Source organism: Ranitomeya variabilis, chromosome 2 (genome assembly GCF_051348905.1).
Source record: "Ranitomeya variabilis isolate aRanVar5 chromosome 2, aRanVar5.hap1, whole genome shotgun sequence".
NCBI lineage: Eukaryota > Metazoa > Chordata > Amphibia > Anura > Dendrobatidae > Ranitomeya > Ranitomeya variabilis.
The window spans coordinates 351,452,676-351,471,539 of record NC_135233.1 but is presented as its reverse complement, the minus strand read 5'-3'; the positions used below and the strand labels follow the sequence as shown (position 1 = coordinate 351,471,539).

Genomic DNA, 18,864 nt, shown 5'->3' with positions numbered 1-18,864 from the left:
CTGTGTGCCTTCTGTATATGTGACTATGATGCCTGTGTGCCTCCTGGACGTGTGACTATGATGCCTGTGTGCCTCCTGGACGTGTGACTGTGATGCCTGTGTGCCTCCTGGACGCGTGACTATGATGCCTGTGTGCCTTCTGAATGTATGACTATGATGACTGTGTGCCTCCTGGATGTGTGACTGTGATGCCTGTGTGCCTCCAGGACGTGTGACTATGATGCCTGTGTGCCTCCTGGACGTGTGACTATGATGCCTGTGTGCCTCCTGGACGTGTGACTATGATGCCTGTGTGTCTCCTCGACGTGTGACTATGATGCCTGTGTGCCTCCTGGACGTGTGACTATGATGCTTGTGTGCCTCCTGGACGTGTGACTATGATCCCTGTGTACCCTCCTGGACATTTGACTGTGATGCCTGTGTGCCTCCTGGATGTGTGACTGTGATGCCTGTGTACCTCCTGGACGTGTGACTGTGATGCCTGTGTACCTCTTGGACGTGTGACTTTGATGCCTGTGCGCCTCCTGGATGTGTGACTAATGATGCCTGTGTGCCTCCTGGACGCGTGACTATGATGCCTGTGTGCCTCCTGGATGTGTGACTATGATGCCTGTGTGCCTCCTGGACGTGTGACTATGATGCCTGTGTGCCTCCTGGATGTGTGGCTATGATGCCTGTGTGCCTCCTGGATGTGTGACTATGATGCCTGTGAACCTCCCGGACGTGTAACTATGATGCCTGTGTGCCTCCTGGACGTGTGACTATGATGCCTGTGTGTCTCCTGGACGTGTGACTATGATGCCTGTGTGCCTCCTGGACGTGTGACTATGATGCATGTGTGCCTCCTGGACGTGTGACTATGATGCCTGTGTGCCTCCCGGACGTGTGACTATGATGCCTGTGTGCCTCCCGGACGTGTGACTATGATGCCTGTGTGCCTCCTGGATGTGTGGCTATGATGCCTGTGTGCCTCCTGGATGTGTGACTATGATGCCTGTGAACCTCCCGGACGTGTAACTATGATGCCTGTGTGCCTCCTGGACGTGTGACTATGATGCCTGTGTGTCTCCTGGACGTGTGACTATGATGCCTGTGTGCCTCCTGGACGTGTGACTATGATGCATGTGTGCCTCCTGGACGTGTGACTATGATGCCTGTGTGCCTCCCGGACGTGTGACTATGATGCCTGTGTGCCTCCCGGACGTGTGACTATGATGCCTGTGTGCCTCCCGGACGTGTGACTATGATCCCTGTGTACCTCCTGGACATTTGACTGTGATTCCTGTGTGCCTCCTGGATGTGTGACTGTGATGCCTGTATACCTCCTGGACGTGTGACTGTGATGCCTGTGTACCTCTTGGACGTGTGACTTTGATGCCTGTGCGCCTCCTGGATGTGTGACTAATGATGCCTGTGTGCCTCCTGGACGCGTGACTATGATGCCTGTGTACCTCCTGGACATGACTATGATGCCTGTGTTCCTCCTGGATGTGTAACTCTGATGCCTGTGTGCCTCCTGGACGTGTGACTATGATGCCTGTGTGCCTCCTGGACGCGTTACTATGATGCCTGTGTGCCTCCTGGACGTGTGACTATGATGCCTGTGTACCTCCAGGATGTGTGACTATGATCCCTGTGTACCTTCTGGACATTTGACTGTGATGCCTGTGTGCCTCCTGGATGTGTGACTGTGATGCCTGTATACCTCCTGGATGTGTGACTGTGATGCCTGTGTACCTCTTGGACGTGTGACTTTGATGCCTGTGCGCCTCCTGGATGTGTGACTAATGATGCCTGTGTGCCTCCTGGACGCGTGACTATGATGCCTGTGTACCTCCTGGACATGACTATGATGCCTGTGTTCCTCCTGGATGTGTAACTATGATGCCTGTGTGCCTCCTGGACGTGTGACTATGATGCCTGTGTGCCTCCTGGACGCGTTACTATGATGCCTGTGTGCCTCCTGGACGTGTGACTATGATGCCTGTGTACCTCCAGGATGTGTGACTATGATCCCTGTGTACCTTCTGGACATTTGACTGTGATGCCTGTGTGCCTCCTGGATGTGTGACTGTGATGCCTGTATACCTCCTGGATGTGTGACTGTGATGCCTGTGTACCTCTTGGACGTGTGACTTTGATGCCTGTGCGCCTCCTGGATGTGTGACTAATGATGCCTGTGTGCCTCCTGGACGCGTGACTATGATGCCTGTGTACCTCCTGGACATGACTATGATGCCTGAGTTCCTCCTGGACGCGTAACTATGATGCCTGTGTGCCTCCTGGACGTGTGACTATCATGCCTGTGTGCCTCCTGGATGTGTGACTATATCATGCCTGTGTTCCTCCTGGATGTGTGACTATGATGCCTGTGTGCCTCCTGGACGTGTGACTATGATGCCTGTGTGCCTCCTGGACGCGTTACTATGATGCTTGTGTGCCTCCTGAACGTGTGACTATGATGCCTGTGTGCCTCCTGATCAGTAACGTACATTACACCTTACTATCTTGGGAATAACCTTTTAAGATCACAGACTGTGCTGTTCCTCCTGACAATGCCATGTTGTTGCGTGTACCCGTGACCAGGCATGATTTGCATCACCAGGGGAGTCACAACTTCATGTTATGGATTTCCTTTTGTGGCGGCGATGATGATGATAATATCATCACCCATGATGTCATGAACGCATGGAGTCCCTCAAAGGCGCCTGACGAAGTTCCACCCTTACAAAAATGTACTCTGCTCTTCAAAACTGAAGTGGCGCCAAGTACTCTGATGGCTGCAGGTGACTTCCAGGAAGTGTGTCCGCTGATTCCTTTCCGTGGGGAGTTGATAGCTGCGCAGTTGTCCTGCTCCTGGCATGCTGGTGGTCCTGCGCTTTACATGGCGGGTTGCAGGGACAGGATAGAAGCTCGGCACAGAGGGCACTGTATTCTACAGCTGAAAGAGAAAAGAATGGAGCGAGTACCCAGCGGGGATGAAGGGCCGCTCTGTAATTAGCCATTTTGTTCCCACCATGTGTAGACCTGTATCTGTGCTGTTCTGGGAGTCGTCTCCAGCATTTTCTTTGTGGCCTCCATATAACAGATGTGTAGGATATATTGTCTCCTCCGTCCTACAGGCCGTATATGGTGCCAGGGCCGTACAATCGGTGATGCGCCTCATTAATGGGGGCAGATGCCAGCTCGGTGCAGATCTGTATGGACGTTGTGTTTGGGGGTCCGAGCTTGTAGCAGGGGACTAATGGATTTTTCCACAATGTTTTCTATAGAATTGTCCTCTACAAAGCCGATACCCACCGGACGGACTTTTTTTTTTTGCCAATCCACAACTAATTAGCAGCTCGCTAAACAAAACCATCTTCTGAAAAAAGGATCTGTCTGACTCGTCTGGCTTTGTATTTCCAGCTCCCCTTTTTATTTCCAGAGCAGTGGGGGTCTGGTATAGTAGAACCCCCCCCCATTCCCACATACAGGGCCACACACATCACTACATCTATAGCCTGATAATTGTCCTATAATTGAAACTTGGGCGACTCGCTCATAGTCCGTGTGCAAATTCCCCTCCGTTTTCAATATCTCTGATTGCATTCAGTGAATGGGAACATTTCTCTAATAGAAACACAGTACAGGAGGGGTGTCTGTCCACCTCTGGGGACTTTTTAGTTTTTCATTTTTCTTGCCTTAATGCATGTATCCGGGGCTAAAAATCATTTTTGCAACTTAGTTTCAATAAAAAATTTGCACCATTTTGCTTTTACAGGCTTTTTTTTCCTGCACTTTCAACTTTGATGTGGTCGTTTTTTTTCCATCTTTGATGTGGTCTGTTTTTTTTTTGTTTTTTGTTTTTTAACCCAAATGCAGGTATTTGAGGCCAAAAAAATAAGTTTTTCAATTGGGTTTCAAGAAAAATGTTTCACCATTTTGCTTTTACAGGCTTTTTATTTTCCTGCACATGCTACTTTGATGCGTTCTCCTGGAGTCACCAAACCCAGACTCGTCCATCAGACGTCAGATAGAGAAGTGCGATCTGTCACTGCACAGAGTCCAGTGATGGCGACTTTATACCACTCCATCCGATGCTCAGCCTTGTGCTTGGTGATGTAAGGCTGCATACAGCTGCTCGGCCATGAAGCTCCCGGCGGGGACGCTGATGTTATTACTAGAGGACTGTGCAGTTATGGGGTCAGCAGAGCGGTGGTGACTTTTTTAAGGGGCCTGATACTTTTGTCTGTATTTATCTTTTTAATGGGGTTATTACAACAACCCTTCTTGAATTTTGGAAGCTTGGAGATCTCCAGTCCAGAAGAGTTTGGGTGGTGTTTAATGTTAAATATTTTTCCAAGGCCAGGATTTTTTTTTAGTTTCCCTGGAAATTAATAATACTCTGATGCACAAGTTCCATTGCACAATTTTACACTTTTTTCCAAGAACTGAACATGCCACCCTCCCCTAGCAATTAGTCCATGGCACAGTAGGGTCACATTAAGACACCTCTCCCTCTCTGCAGCCTGAGAGTCTATGTTGATCATACAAGATGATGCGGCAAAATGTTTGTACAGAAGACAAAAAGTTTTCTAAATGTCCCCTGTATCCCGGGCAATGTCTCTCCCATCAATGGCATGTGACTCCAAACTCCACGGGGTTAGAACCTCGTCTCCACACAGTGCCGAGGATTGTACCAACTTTTTCCCTGCCTCCTTCCTCACCAGTCTTCACTTTTGCAAATCTTCTCTATTAACCCTTTTAGTCCTCAGATTTTGAAAAACTTCCGACTTGTTGCTTTAGAGTCTTAGACCATCTTCCCCAAAAAAATAAAGTTGCTTTTTCTACATGCATATTTTTCAAGCTTCCCATTGAAGTCTATTGATGAAAAATTAATATAAAAATGTAAAGTATTTTTGCTTAAACTGTTAAATGCAGCTGATTTTACACATACAGAAAAAAAAATCCCAGCAGCTTTTATTTTGGTTGGTGATGTGGCCTTAAAAAGGACTTGTTGCCAATGGGCAGTTTTTGTTCTTATTTTATTCCCGCTGACCTCCTGAGAATATTTGTTTTTTTATTTTCGTAAATCCGCCTTACGGTTCCATAGATATTACCGTCTATTTTTGATACTAATTGTTATGGTTTTTACCAGTGGGCGTGGCTCACGGGATCCTCAGGGGCGTGCCGTTAGACTGCTTTGCATAATTGCTCTGTGAAATAAAAAGGCCTGTACTTCTGGAACCGTGTGGCGGATTTACAAAAAATAAAAAACGGATTACGAAGGGGACAAGTGGGAATAAATCAAGAGATAAAATGAGACACCTTTGTATTTTTTAAGGGATTGTTTGAGTTTTAAATAAAAGTATAGGTTAAACTCGATAGACTTAAATGTCCCTTGATTATTAAAAACTATGAAACTATTTGCTTTACTTATTTTTTTTTCCTCCAGAAACTGTGTATCCTATTGCTCATGGGTTGTATTTAGTATAGTAGCTCATTCTTATTAAAGGGCTAGGTCTGAACTGCAGTACCAGATGCCGCCTATTACTATGAGGGCGCTATTTCTGGGAAAAAAAGGAAAACTGACTTTTTTTCAAATTCTGTATGTGCTGATATTTTCTAGAACCCCCCCTACCCATACAGGACCCTCAGCTATCAGTCGTTCTTACCCAGGGCTCCGCATACAATTATTGCTGCGTCGTATGAGGATTTTCTGTTTAGGGGCAAACGCTGCTCTTTTTATGGCTGGATATAAAATACTCGGCCATTGCACTTTTCCCATTTGTGTCAGCAGATTAAATGTAGATGAGGGTATCTTTATCAGTGACACAACGCCGGCCTCTTATCGCTGCCCCGAGAGGGGTCTTCTCTTTTATTTATTTTGCCTTTTTACTTTTTTTTTTTCTCCCATTCTGGATCCAGCAGTTTCCGGATAAATGTCTTCCTCCACATATGTTTTCAATCTCGCTTAACATATGTCTGGAAAAAGGGTGGGGAGAGCCTGGAATTCTGGGAATTATTAACCCTTTCGGGGGCTGTTAATACTTTTGCATATCCTGTATCGCCCTATAATTTATTTTTTTTTATAATTTTTTTTTTTGGGGGGGGGGGCTAAAGTGTTAAAATTTATCAAGTCGTCGTCGTCGTCGCCTTCTGTGAGGATGACACCCAACTTTCCTGGACATCTGAATGGAGAAGATGACTCACTATACAGCTGGCATTGCCTTGCGCCATATTTATCATGGAGACATGGCCGAGGCCTTGGATAATAATTCTGCGCCTCGGAGGTCTCATTACAGGACTTTATTTCATGGTTATTTCATTTATTTTAGCCCGACACCTCCTGAGATGAACAAGCTGCGGCAGAGCCTACGGAGGAAAAAGCCTACGTACGTCCCGGAGGCCAGCCGACCCCACCAGTGGGGGGCCGACGAGGAGGCGGTGAGGAGGGGGAAATGCAGCTTCCCTGTGAGGGTAAGAGGACTCAGGAGAGCGATATCTGATGTCTCTCCCTGGGGGCCACGCTTATTCTATTATACATTTACAATCTTAGCAATTCTATCTGTCTATCTAAAAAAAAAAAAAATCTGACCAGCGTCTTCTAAGAGAATGAAGTGTGAACAGGTGCGAGCTGCGGTGGCTGTAATCATACAGAAAGATCTCAGGGGAGGCGGCTGCGCTAAGGTGGATGTGAGCACGGAATATGTCACCTGCGCTACTGCCGCATACACTGCTTGTGAAATGACGGTGTCTGGAGGTCCTGGCCGCTCGCCCCTCTTCACACTTGCTTCATCCTGTTCGGTGGTCAGTTTCTTGTCTCTTTGTAGTATACTGTTGGAGGTGGTGGCTGCCTCCATAGTTGGCCGAGAACTCCTCCATCCAGTGCTAGGATGGTTATAATTAGTGCCGGACCCTACCTGCCCCATTATATTTGGAGGCTTTTACCACAGAAGCAGGAGGGATAAATATGAGGTTTAGGGTCCCAGCGAGGAGAAAGGTCATAATGTCGTTTACATTTCACATATTCAATGTTTGAAAACATCTGCGATGCTGTATTCATTGTATTGTATCTATCTCTCTCTGATTATCGCTCTCTTTTTCCATCTCTGTCTGTCTCTTATCTCTCTGTATTTCTATCTCTTTATCGCTCTGCCCCTCTATCTCGCTTTCTCTTGCTTTCTCTCTAACTTTCTGTCTTTCTGTATCTGTCTTCTGCACTCTTTTTCTCTCTTGCTCTCTATATCTTTGTGTATCTGTCTTCTGCACTCTTTCTCGCTCTCTCTCTTTCTGTCTTCCTGTATCTTGCTCTCTTGCTTTCTCTCTTTCTCTCCATCTTTGTCTCTGTATCTCTTGCGTGCTTTTACTCTTTCTCTTGCGCTTTTTGTCTTTCTGTATATTGCTCTCTCTATCTTTCTGTATCTGTCTTCTGCGCTCTCTTTCTCTCTGTATTTTGTTCTCTTTATCTCCCTCTATCTTTCTGTATCTGTCTTGCACTCTCTCTCTCTTTCTCTCTCTCTCTCTCATTCTCTCTCATTCTCTCTCTTTCTGTCTCTCTGTATCATACTCTTTACCTCTATAAATTTCTGTATCTGTCTTGCGTTCTCTTTCTGTCTCTCTGTATCTTACTCTCTTCATCTCTCTATCTTTCTGTATCTGTCTTGCATTCTCTCATTCTCTTTCTGTCTCTCTGTATCTTGCTCTCTTTATCTCTCGATCTTTCTGTATCTGTATTGCTCTTATTCTCTTTCTGTCTCTCTGTATCTTGCTCTCTTTACCTCTCGATATATTTCTGTGTCTGTCTTCTTTTCTGTCTCGCTCTCATTCTCTTGCTCTCTTTCTGTCTCTGTATTTTACTCTCTTCATCTCTCTATCTTTCTGTATGTCTTGCATTCTCTTTCTCTCTCTCTTTGTCTCTGTACCTTGCTCTCTTCATCTCTCTCTATCTTTCTGTATCTGTCTTGTGTTCTTTCTCTCTTTCTGTCTCTGCATCTTGCTCTCTTTATCTCTCTCTTCCTCTCTCAGTATCCATAGTTGTCCCATGGTCTGTGCTGCCCTCTAGTGTTCACATCCTGTGCTGCTATCCCCCTTCTCTCCATTGTGCCTGCTGCCAGTAATCTCTCCCTTGTTTTCCTGGCAGTACCTGGGACACGTAGAGGTAGAGGAGTCGCGTGGCATGCACGTGTGCGAAGACGCTGTGAAGAAACTGAAATTGGTGAGCACGTGACCTTCATCTGTGATGTGTGACTTCTCAATTTAAAATCTCATTATAGGGGTGCGGATGGCACTGCCGAGGGGTAAGCCGCTCGCCCGAGCCTGGGGGTCCAGTAGGAGAAAAATGATATTCTGTGGATTTTCACCGTGAATATTTGGAGGAGCCAGTGACACATCGTGATGCATTTGCATAAGACGTGTGGGCTCCGTGAAGGGTATTATTAGGAGGCAGGAAATCTGGGGCTATGTGCTGGCTGGAGATAAGAGGAAAGGCGGCGTGTAATGTTCTGCAGATTCCGGGGAGGAATTAGGAGAGAGACCAAAGTGAGCATCAAAGAGGCGCTGGCAGCCATTCTGTGACCTGCCGTAGGGTGGCGAGGGGTGGAATACATTCTGCTCAGTGTACATCCCCAATAGTCCCGTCCTGCACCCTCCGATACGTTCACAGCACCCTACAGATCATCACACATTATCAAACCAGTGGCCTATTGTGGGGGGCCCCGGACCTGGCGGAGCAGCACTGGGGAATCTGAGCGCCACTTTTTCGTGGAGTCAGATATATAATGAAGTGAGCTTTGTCATCTCAGTCAGAGCGCACTCATTTCAGCCACTACGCTCTGCATAGGCAGCAGCAAAGATGACAGATGCAAAGCAGCTATTTAATAAAGACCGTATTGAATCCTGTGCACTGCACACGTGCTGCACTGTTACGCACCTCTCATTTGCAATTTTGAAGGGAAACCAAGACCTGCTGGGGGAGATGTTCCAAAGTGAAAGTGCGCATGAACAAAAAAATAACCTACACTTTTTCTAACCAAGAGGGTTAGGGCTAGGGTAGTAAAATAGTTGCATTAACGGAAATTAAAGTTAAAAAAAGAACACAAAAAAGTAATACAAAATATAAAAATGTTAAAAAATATATAACAAAAAGCAGAAAACAAAACTATGGGGCCGAAGAGAAAACTATTTTCTTAAAATACAATACATGTTCTTGGGAGGATAAGGGATTTAATAGGAGGGGTGCCAATGATCCACGGGTCCAATAATGACCAGTTAGATTGGATCTAGTAGCAATCCATTGTGCAGACACCATTTCTTAGTCCGTTTTTAAAAACTGATCTCTGCTGGATCCGTTTTTTTTTTACATTGAGCCCTATGGAAAACGGATCCGTTAATTAGCTAATGACCCATCCCTTCTCTTCCATTTGTAAAGGATCCAGTAAAGAAAAAAACAGATCCTTTAAAAATGAAAGCAAAATGGATGGCTGATCAACAGATCTGTTTTCCTTAGACTTCAATGTTAAAAAAAAAATGGATCCAGCAGACTAAGAAGTGGTGTCTGCACAACTAATCTTTTTTTCACCTCTTACATAACATTTTATTTTCATACCGGTGCAAAATGGGAGATGAATATAGGACAGCAGAACTAGGTGGGTTTTCCATCTGCGGCTTTGTGAAAGCTGAGTGACGAGTCCAGTGGGAGCGGTCATGGCTGAAAATTTCGTTGCCACCAAGATAAAACTAAGAAATGGCAAAATGAACTTTAAGGGTCTGTGCACACTTTGCAGTTTTATCGTTTTGTTTTGTTTTTTTCCGCTCAGATTTGTCACAAAACTTAAAGGATTTACTTGTGCCAGCAAAATGAGAGATTCCTGACGTCTCATACATGTGTTGCTTTTTTTTTTATCTTATATTTTTCCCCAGTTTTAAATACTAGTGAGTGGGAAAAATCTGCAACAAAAACGTATGCTAAAAAAAAGTGGCAAAAACTCTCCTATTTCCCTGTCAAAAGATGCAGAAATGTCTTCTGAAAATACTTTGTGTGCACACATCCTTAAAGGGGACCCATACTATTTTTTTCTAATTATTATAATTTGGGGGATCAGAAAATCAGAAAATAATATAAACTATATATATATATATATATATATATATATATATATATATATATATATATATATACTTTCCATTCGTATCCCCTACTGTATAACAGCACTGCCTCTTTTCCAGTGGCTGCAGTGGTCACCTGCCATCCAAGTCTTAAGAGAAAGTATTGCTGGTCTCTTTCTCTCTTCTGGCTTGGATGACATGTGACCACTGTGGCTACTGATTGGCTACAGCAGTCACGTGACATCTCACCGGTGGGGAACTGGGGGGAGCGCAACCCATGAATGACAGTTGTCCGATTTTTCTTCTTTTTAATTATTTTCAGACCACCATGGTCCCATATATAAGATGAAAAAAAAAAAAAAGGTGGCCAACCCCCTTTAAGAGCTTGTAAGACGCAGACGACTCGTGAACTTCTATCGGGTACATATCCATGTGTCTGATCCCTTCACATGTGTTAATTCTGTTCCCTTTTTCTTTTTCAGCTTGGCAAGAAGTCCGTAAAAGCCATTTTGTGGGTTTCCGCTGATGGACTACGGGTCGTGGACGATAAGACGAAGGTGAGGACAGGGATGATTACAATGCATTTGCCTGTGTACAGCCCCTGCCCAGCTGAGATGGATCTGTACATGGCACAGCGGGGTGGTTAGCATGGGGCCTTAAAGGGATTGTCCAGCGTAAAAAAAAAATCTCTTTTAAATATGTTTTTGAAAATGGCTAAAGGGGGGCTTGGATCTCCAGATATGGGCGCCAATCCCGGCTTAGCTTTGATACAGGAGAGTGTTTTCTGTGCTAATGGCGGCTGCCTTTCCTTTCCCCCTTTTCAGCCTCTCTCTTTCTTTTTCAGGACCTTATAGTAGACCAGACCATTGAAAAGGTTTCATTCTGCGCACCGGACCGCAACTTTGACAAAGCCTTCTCTTATATATGTCGGGACGGAACGACACGGCGCTGGATCTGTCACTGCTTTATGGCTTTGAAAGATTCGGTGAGTTTATTAGGTGGAGATAAAGATATATTTATTATATCACAACGTATTGCAGAGAATTGTAATCCGAAAATGACCTGTTGTTCTAAACATGTTTTTTTAAGTTTAATGTATATATATATATTTTTTTTTAATCAGTTTTCTATATCACTATCTGTTATAACAATCTAGGAATATGGCTGTTTTCACACTGGCCATTAGGCCTCATATTAGGTTCATATGTCTTTTTCTGTACAGACTACTTTTCAGCAGACCCATTATCGCAGATAGGATTACAATTACTGAAAACACCTTTATAAACAGCAGATTACCCTGGATCCACCATTCACAATAGGGGATGTCACAGCTCACCTCCTCCTCCTGTACAATGACTGATAACACCTCTATATACAGTACATAACACAGGATCCACCAATCACAATAGGTGATGTCACAGCTCACCTCCTCCTCCTGTACAATGACTGATAACACCTCTATATAGAGTACATAACACAGGATCCACCATTCACAATAGGTGATGTCACAGCTCACCTCCTCCTCCTGTACAATGACTGATAACACCTCTATATACAGTACATAACACAGGATCCACCAATCACAATAGGTGATGTCACAGCTCACCTCCTCCTCCTGTACAATGACTGATAACACCTCTATATAGAGTACATAACACAGGATCCACCATTCACAATAGGTGATGTCACAGCTCACCTCCTCCTCCTGTACAATGACTGATAACACCTCTATATACAGTACATAACACAGGATCCACCAATCACAATAGGTGATGTCACAGCTCACCTCCTCCTCCTGTACAATGACTGATAACACCTCTATATACAGTAGATAACACAGGATTCACTATTCACAATAGGTGACGTCAAAGCTCACCTCCTCCTGTACAATGACTGATAATATCTCTAGATACAGTAGATTACACAGGATCCACCATTCACAATAGGTGATGTCACAGCTCACCTCCTCCTCCTGTACAATGACTGATAACACCTCTATATACAGTAGATAACACAGGATTCACCATTCACAATAGGTGACTTCAAAGCTCACCTCCTCCTGTACAATGACTGATAATACCTCTAGATACAGTAGATTACACAGGATCCACCATTCACAATAGGTGATGTCACAGCTCACCTCCTCCTCCTGTACAATGACTGATAACAACTCTATATACAGTATATAACACAGGATCCACCATTCACAATAGGGGATGTCCCAGCTCACCTCCTCCTCCTGTACAATGACTGATAACACCTCTATATAGAGTACATAACTGTTGTGAAATTGGATTTTGGGCTCCCCCGGTGGCCACTGGTGGAATTGAACTGGTGTTCATCATCCCCTCTGTTCACCTGTTTCCATCAGGATGTGGGAGTCGCTATTTAACCTTGCTCCTCTGTCACTTCCATGCCGGTCAACATTGTAATCAGAAGCCTTTCTGTGCATGTTCCTGCTACTAGACAACTCCCAGCTAAGTTGGACTTTTGTCCTCGTTTGTTTTTGCATTTTGTTCCAGTTCACAGCTGTAGTTTCGTTTCTGTGTCTGGAAAGCTCTTGTGATCTGAAATTGCCACTCTGATGTTATGAGTTAATACTAGAGTCTTAAAGTAATTTCAGGATGGTATTTTGATAGGGTTTTCAGCTGACCATGAAAGTGCCCTTTCTGTCTTCCTGCTATCTAGTAAGCGGACCTCAATTTTGCTAAACCTATTTTCATACTATGTTTGTCATTTCATCTTAAATCACCGCCAATATATGTGGGGGCCTCTGTCAGCCTATCAGGGAAATTTCTCTAGAGGTGAGCCAGGACTATATTTTCCTCTGCCAGGATTAGTTAGTCCTCCGGCCGGCGCTGGGCGTCTAGGGATAAAAACGTAGGCTACGCTACCCGGCTACTGTTAGTTGTGCGGCAGGTTTAGTTCATGGTCAGTTTAGTTTCCATCCTTCCAAGAGCTAGTACTCATGTTTGCTGGGCTATGTTCTCTTGCCATTGAGAACCATAACACATAACACAGGATCCACCATTCACAATAGGTGATGTCACAGCTCACCTCCTCCTCCTGTACAATGACTGATAACACCTCTATATACAGTAGATAACACAGGATTCACCATTCACAATAGGTGATGTCACAGCTCACCTCCTCCTGTACAATGACTGATAACACCTCTATATACAGTAGATAACACAGGATCCACCATTCACAATAGGTGATGTCACAGCTCACCTCCTCCTCCTGTACAATGACTGATAACACCTCTATATACAGTAGATAACACAGGATCTACCATTCACAATAGGTGATGTCACAGCTCACCTCCTCCTCCTGTACAATGACTGGTAACACCTCTATATACAGTAGATAACACAGGATCCACCATTCACAATAGTTGCCTCCTCCTGTACAATGACTGATAACACCTCTATATACAGTAGATTACACAGGATCTACCATTCTCAATAGGTGATGTCATAGCTCACCTCCTCCTCCTGTACAATGACTGATAACACCTCTATATACAGTAGATAACAGGATCCACCATTCACAATAGGTGGTGTCACAGCTCACCTCCTCCTCCTGTACAATGACTGATAACACCTCTATATACAGTAGATAACACAGGATTCACCATTCACAATAGGTGATGTCACAGCTCACCTCCTCCTGTACAATGACTGATAACACCTCTATATACAGTAGATAACACAGGATCCACCATTCACAATAGGTGATGTCACAGCTCACCTCCTCCTCCTGTACAATGACTGATAACACCTCTATATACAGTAGATAACACAGGATCTACCATTCACAATAGGTGATGTCACAGCTCACCTCCTCCTCCTGTACAATGACTGGTAACACCTCTATATACAGTAGATAACACAGGATCCACCATTCACAATAGTTGCCTCCTCCTGTACAATGACTGATAACACCTCTATATACAGTAGATTACACAGGATCTACCATTCTCAATAGGTGATGTCATAGCTCACCTCCTCCTCCTGTACAATGACTGATAACACCTCTATATACAGTAGATAACAGGATCCACCATTCACAATAGGTGGTGTCACAGCTCACCTCCTCCTCCTGTACAATGACTGATAACACCTCTATATACAGTAGATAGCACAGGATCCACCATTCACAATAGGTCATATCACAGCTCACCTCCTCCTGTACAATGACTGATCACACCACTATATATAGTAGATAACACAGGATCTACCATTCACAATAGGTGATGTCACAGTTCACCTCCTCCTGTACAATGACTGATAACACCTCTATATACAGGAGATAACACGGGATCCACCATTCACAATAGGTGATGTGACAGCTCACTTCCTCCTGTACAATGGCTGATAATACCTCTATATACAGTAGATAACACAGGATCCACCATTCACAATAGGTGATGTCACAGCTCACCTTCTCCTCCTGTACAATGACTGATAATACCTCTATATACAGTAGATAACACAGGATCCACCATTCACAATAGGTGATGTCACAGCTCACCTCCTCCTCCTGTACAATGACTGATAACACCTCTATATAGAGTACATAACACAGGATCCACCATTCACAATAGGTGATGTCACAGCTCACCTCCTCCTCCTGTACAATGACTGATAACACCTCTATATACAGTAGATAACAGGATCCACCATTCACAATAGGTGGTGTCACAGCTCACCTCCTCCTCCTGTACAATGACTGATAACACCTCTATATACAGTAGATAGCACAGGATCCACCATTCACAATAGGTCATATCACAGCTCACCTCCTCCTGTACAATGACTGATAACACCACTATATATAGTAGATAACACAGGATCTACCATTCACAATAGGTGATGTCACAGTTCACCTCCTCCTGTACAATGACTGATAACACCTCTATATACAGTAGATAACACAGGATCCACCATTCACAATAGGTGATGTCACAGCTCACTTCCTCCTGTACAATGACTGATAATACCTCTATATACAGTAGATAACACAGGATCCACCATTCACAATAGGTGATGTCACAGCTCACCTCCTCCTCCTGTACAATGACTGATAATACCTCTATATACAGTAGATAACACAGGATCCACCATTCACAATAGGTGATGTCACAGCTCACCTCCTCCTCCTGTACAATGACTGATAACACCTCTATATAGAGTACATAACACAGGATCCACCATTCACAATAGGTGATGTCACAGCTCACCTCCTCCTCCCGTACAATGACTGATAACACCTCTATATACAGTAGATAACAGGATCCACCATTCACAATAGGTGGTGTCACAGCTCACCTCCTCCTCCTGTACAATGACTAATAACACCTCTATATACAGTAGATAGCACAGGATCCACCATTCACAATAGGTCATATCACAGCTCACCTCCTCCTGTACAATGACTGATAACACCTCTATATACAGTAGATAACACAGGACCCGCCATGAAGTTGAGTTCCACTGAAGTGAAAGGGGTTGAATTGCGGTATCACACACCTTGTGGACATGTTTGGTAGAAAGCAGCCATGTTGTTTCTGTAAAAAGGGAAATGTAGAAAAAAAAAAGTAAACATTTTCAATCTTTGGGTTTATGATTCCGTTTTGGTGATTTGCATTGAAAAGTTGGTTAATTGAAGAATTAGTAAAATTGCCCAAACTTGGGTTTAATGCACTGAAGGTGGCGGTGCAGTCACGGGGGCTTCTGCATGCCGGTTAACCTGTGTATCTTACTCTCTGACCAATAGGGGGAGCGCCTGAGCCATGCCGTGGGCTGTGCATTTGCCGCCTGCCTTGAGCGGAAGCAGAAACGAGAGAAGGAGTGTGGCGTCACTGCTTCATTTGATGCCAGCCGTACCAGCTTTGCCCGGGAGGGATCGTTTCGTGTCACTTCAGGATCCCAACAAACTGAACGAGAAGATGCGATGAAGCAGGCGCAGGAGAAGAAGAAAGGTAAAATCTGGGAAACGTATAAACAAGATGAAAGGGTGATGAAAGCAGATGGAGCTCGGCAGCTCACCGATGACCTCTGTCTTTTCCAGCTGAAGCCGTTCAGCCCCAGCCCATCAATCCGCCATCCATCCCGGCGCTGCCAGTCCAGCCGGAGTGTTCTTCTCCGCTACAAGGTCAGTCAGCTCCGGCGGAGAAGGGGGATTCTGGTGGGCAGCATGCAATCCCCCGCAGACACGCTCCCTTGGAACAGCTTGTCAGACAGGGATCTTTCCGAGGGTTCCCTGCTCTGAGCCAGAAGAACTCGCCCTTCAAGAGACAGTTATCCCTGAGGCTGAACGAGCTCCCGTCCACCTTACAGCGCAAAACCAACTTCCAGGACAAAAGCCAAGGTGAGAAATATAGATCTAACCCTGTCATAGGGCTGGGAATCAGTTAGTATTCATCTGCATGTATTCCGGCTGTATGTGCCCTCCAGTGCGTGCATTCCGGCTGTATGTGCCCTTCGGTGCGCGCATTCTGGCTGTATGTGCCCTCCGGTGCGCGCATTCCGGCTGTATGTGCCCTCTGGTGCGCGCATTCCGGCTGTATGTGCCCTTCGGTGCGCACATTCCAGCTGTATGTGCCCTCCGGTGCGCGCATTCCGGCTGTATGTGCCCTCCGGTGCGCGCATTCCGGCTGTATGTGCCCTCCGGTGCCCGCATTCCGGCTGTATGTGCCCTCCGGTGTGCGCATTCCGGCTGTGTGTGCCCTCCGGTGCGCGCATTCCGGCTGTGTGTGCCCTCCGGTGCGCGCATTCCGGCTGTGTGTGCCCTCCGGTGCGCGCATTCCGGCTGTGTGTGCCCTCTGGTGCGTGCATTCCGGCTGTGTGTGCCCTCCGGTGCGCGCATTCCGGCTGTATGTGCCCTCCGGTGCGCGCATTCCGGCTGTGTGTGCCCTCCGGTGCGCGCATTCCGGCTGTGTGTGCCCTCCGGTGCGCGCATTCCGGCTGTGTGTGCCCTCCGGTGCGCGCATTCCAGCTGTGTGTGCCCTCCGGTGCGCTCATTCCGGCTGTGTGTGCCCTCCGGTGCGCGCATTCCGGCTGTATGTGCCCTCCGGTGCGCTCATTCCAGCTGTATGTGCCCTCCGGTGCGCTCATTCCGGCTGTATGTGCCCTCCAGTGCGTGCATTCCGGCTGTATGTGCCCTCTGGTGCGCGCATTCCGGCTGTATGTGCCCTCCGGTGCCCGCATTCCGGCTGTATGTGTCCTCCGGTGCCTGTCAGCTGAATCATGCGGTATAGCAGACGGCAGCAGAGGACGAGGTGACTAGGAGGACTGATCAGAGGCAGGTCCCTGGTGGCGTTTTTCCGCTAATCCTGAGAGGTCTCTTCCTATATGTGCGCATAGAGCGAGCCCTGTCTGTCTACGTGAGAAGACGCCAGGGACCCGCCTTCTGACCAGTCATCCGAGCCACTGTCTTAAAGTAGGTTTCCTTCGTGTCTGAAATGTCGGTGTCGCATAAATTAGCTGACCGCGTTGGAACCCAGGCACCACAAATCTGGGGTTTCTCGGTTCTGCCAAAGTGTCCAGGTTTTTTTACGGGGAAAAATAGCACTACACGAAAAGCTATCCTACTCCTATTAGCTGGGGAACATCTATGAGAATATTGGACATCACTTAGAAGCATAAACGGGTTATCCAGATTTAAAAGAAACTGTGCCTCTCCTGTCCTTAGGAGATGTCAACAATATCAGATCGGTTAGAATCTGATACCCGGCATCCACACCAATTTGCTGACAACTGGAGTCAAGGAAACAGGAAAAACACAATGTAAAGAGTCAGAATAGCACAACACAGCTCGGATCACATTTGCTTCAATGGGAGTTGATCTGCAGTACTCGAGAATGGCCACAACTTGGTGTAGAGAGCTGAGGTTCTCCTGCTTCCTAAACTGTGAACTTCTAGCAAACCGTGCTACTTATATACCTAAAAGAAACATCTCTATTTTTTTTACTTTTTACTTAAACTTGTGCAACCCCCATTAACAACCTTTAAAAGTATAGGTATCTGTGAAAGCAGAGATGTTGCCACAGTCACATCACATGATATAATTATCTATTATCTTCGATGACCCTTATAGAATAATCTGAATTCCACAAATGAACTCAAATCTTTCACGGGTTTTAAGATCTCTTCTTGCTGTCATCCAATAAGAACATTCACAGTTTACTTTCAGTGGATATAAACCTGTGCTGGTCATATGATGGACACACGGGTACAGGTATCAGATCTGTGTCCAAACCGTGCACCCAAGTGTCCATCACACGACCAAAATTGGGTTGTATCTTCTAGAGCAGAGATCTAAAAAACTGCAAGGAATTTATTCGGGAAGTATATATAAGATAAATGTTGTATTTTTCATCACACATTGAAGGTTTATTTGCTGGAACCAGAATTGTCACGACCAATCAGCACAGGAGTAGTGATCTCCATGTTTCTTCTCTTAGTCCCAGAAATGGATCCTGCAGGACCTCCGGATCCAGATGGAATTACTGATCTATGCAACCAAATCAATAACTCCTTCACTAACAAACCACCAGAAGACCCCTTTATCAATGGAAACGGAACGATGACCCCTCCTAATGTGGCAGCACGGCAGACGGCACAAAGTGAGTAACAAGGGCAAGCGACCAGAGGCTCCAACATTTGCTCTTTATTTTGGCCAGACTTGCATGAAGGTCTCCTAGGAGTTTAGGGTAGGACCATCAACTTAAGGCCAGACTAAGATGGAAGCTGAGATTGGTCAAGAGCC

General features: G+C 45.6%; 1 protein-coding gene across 2 annotated transcripts in view; it reads left to right on the top strand.

The window, feature by feature from the left end:
- The window catches only part of NUMBL (NUMB like endocytic adaptor protein), an 80,302-nt gene that overhangs the window by 58,686 nt on the left and 2,752 nt on the right, over positions 1-18,864 (top strand). For both annotated transcript variants that reach the window (XM_077285582.1, XM_077285583.1), the window contains 7 exons: positions 6,321-6,462; positions 8,126-8,200; positions 10,572-10,646; positions 10,934-11,074; positions 15,871-16,075; positions 16,165-16,464; positions 18,560-18,721. In XM_077285582.1, the coding sequence (XP_077141697.1) occupies positions 6,337-6,462; positions 8,126-8,200; positions 10,572-10,646; positions 10,934-11,074; positions 15,871-16,075; positions 16,165-16,464; positions 18,560-18,721 (1,084 nt within the window). In that variant the 5' untranslated portion in view covers positions 6,321-6,336. The remainder of the gene's footprint in view (positions 1-6,320; positions 6,463-8,125; positions 8,201-10,571; positions 10,647-10,933; positions 11,075-15,870; positions 16,076-16,164; positions 16,465-18,559; positions 18,722-18,864) is intronic.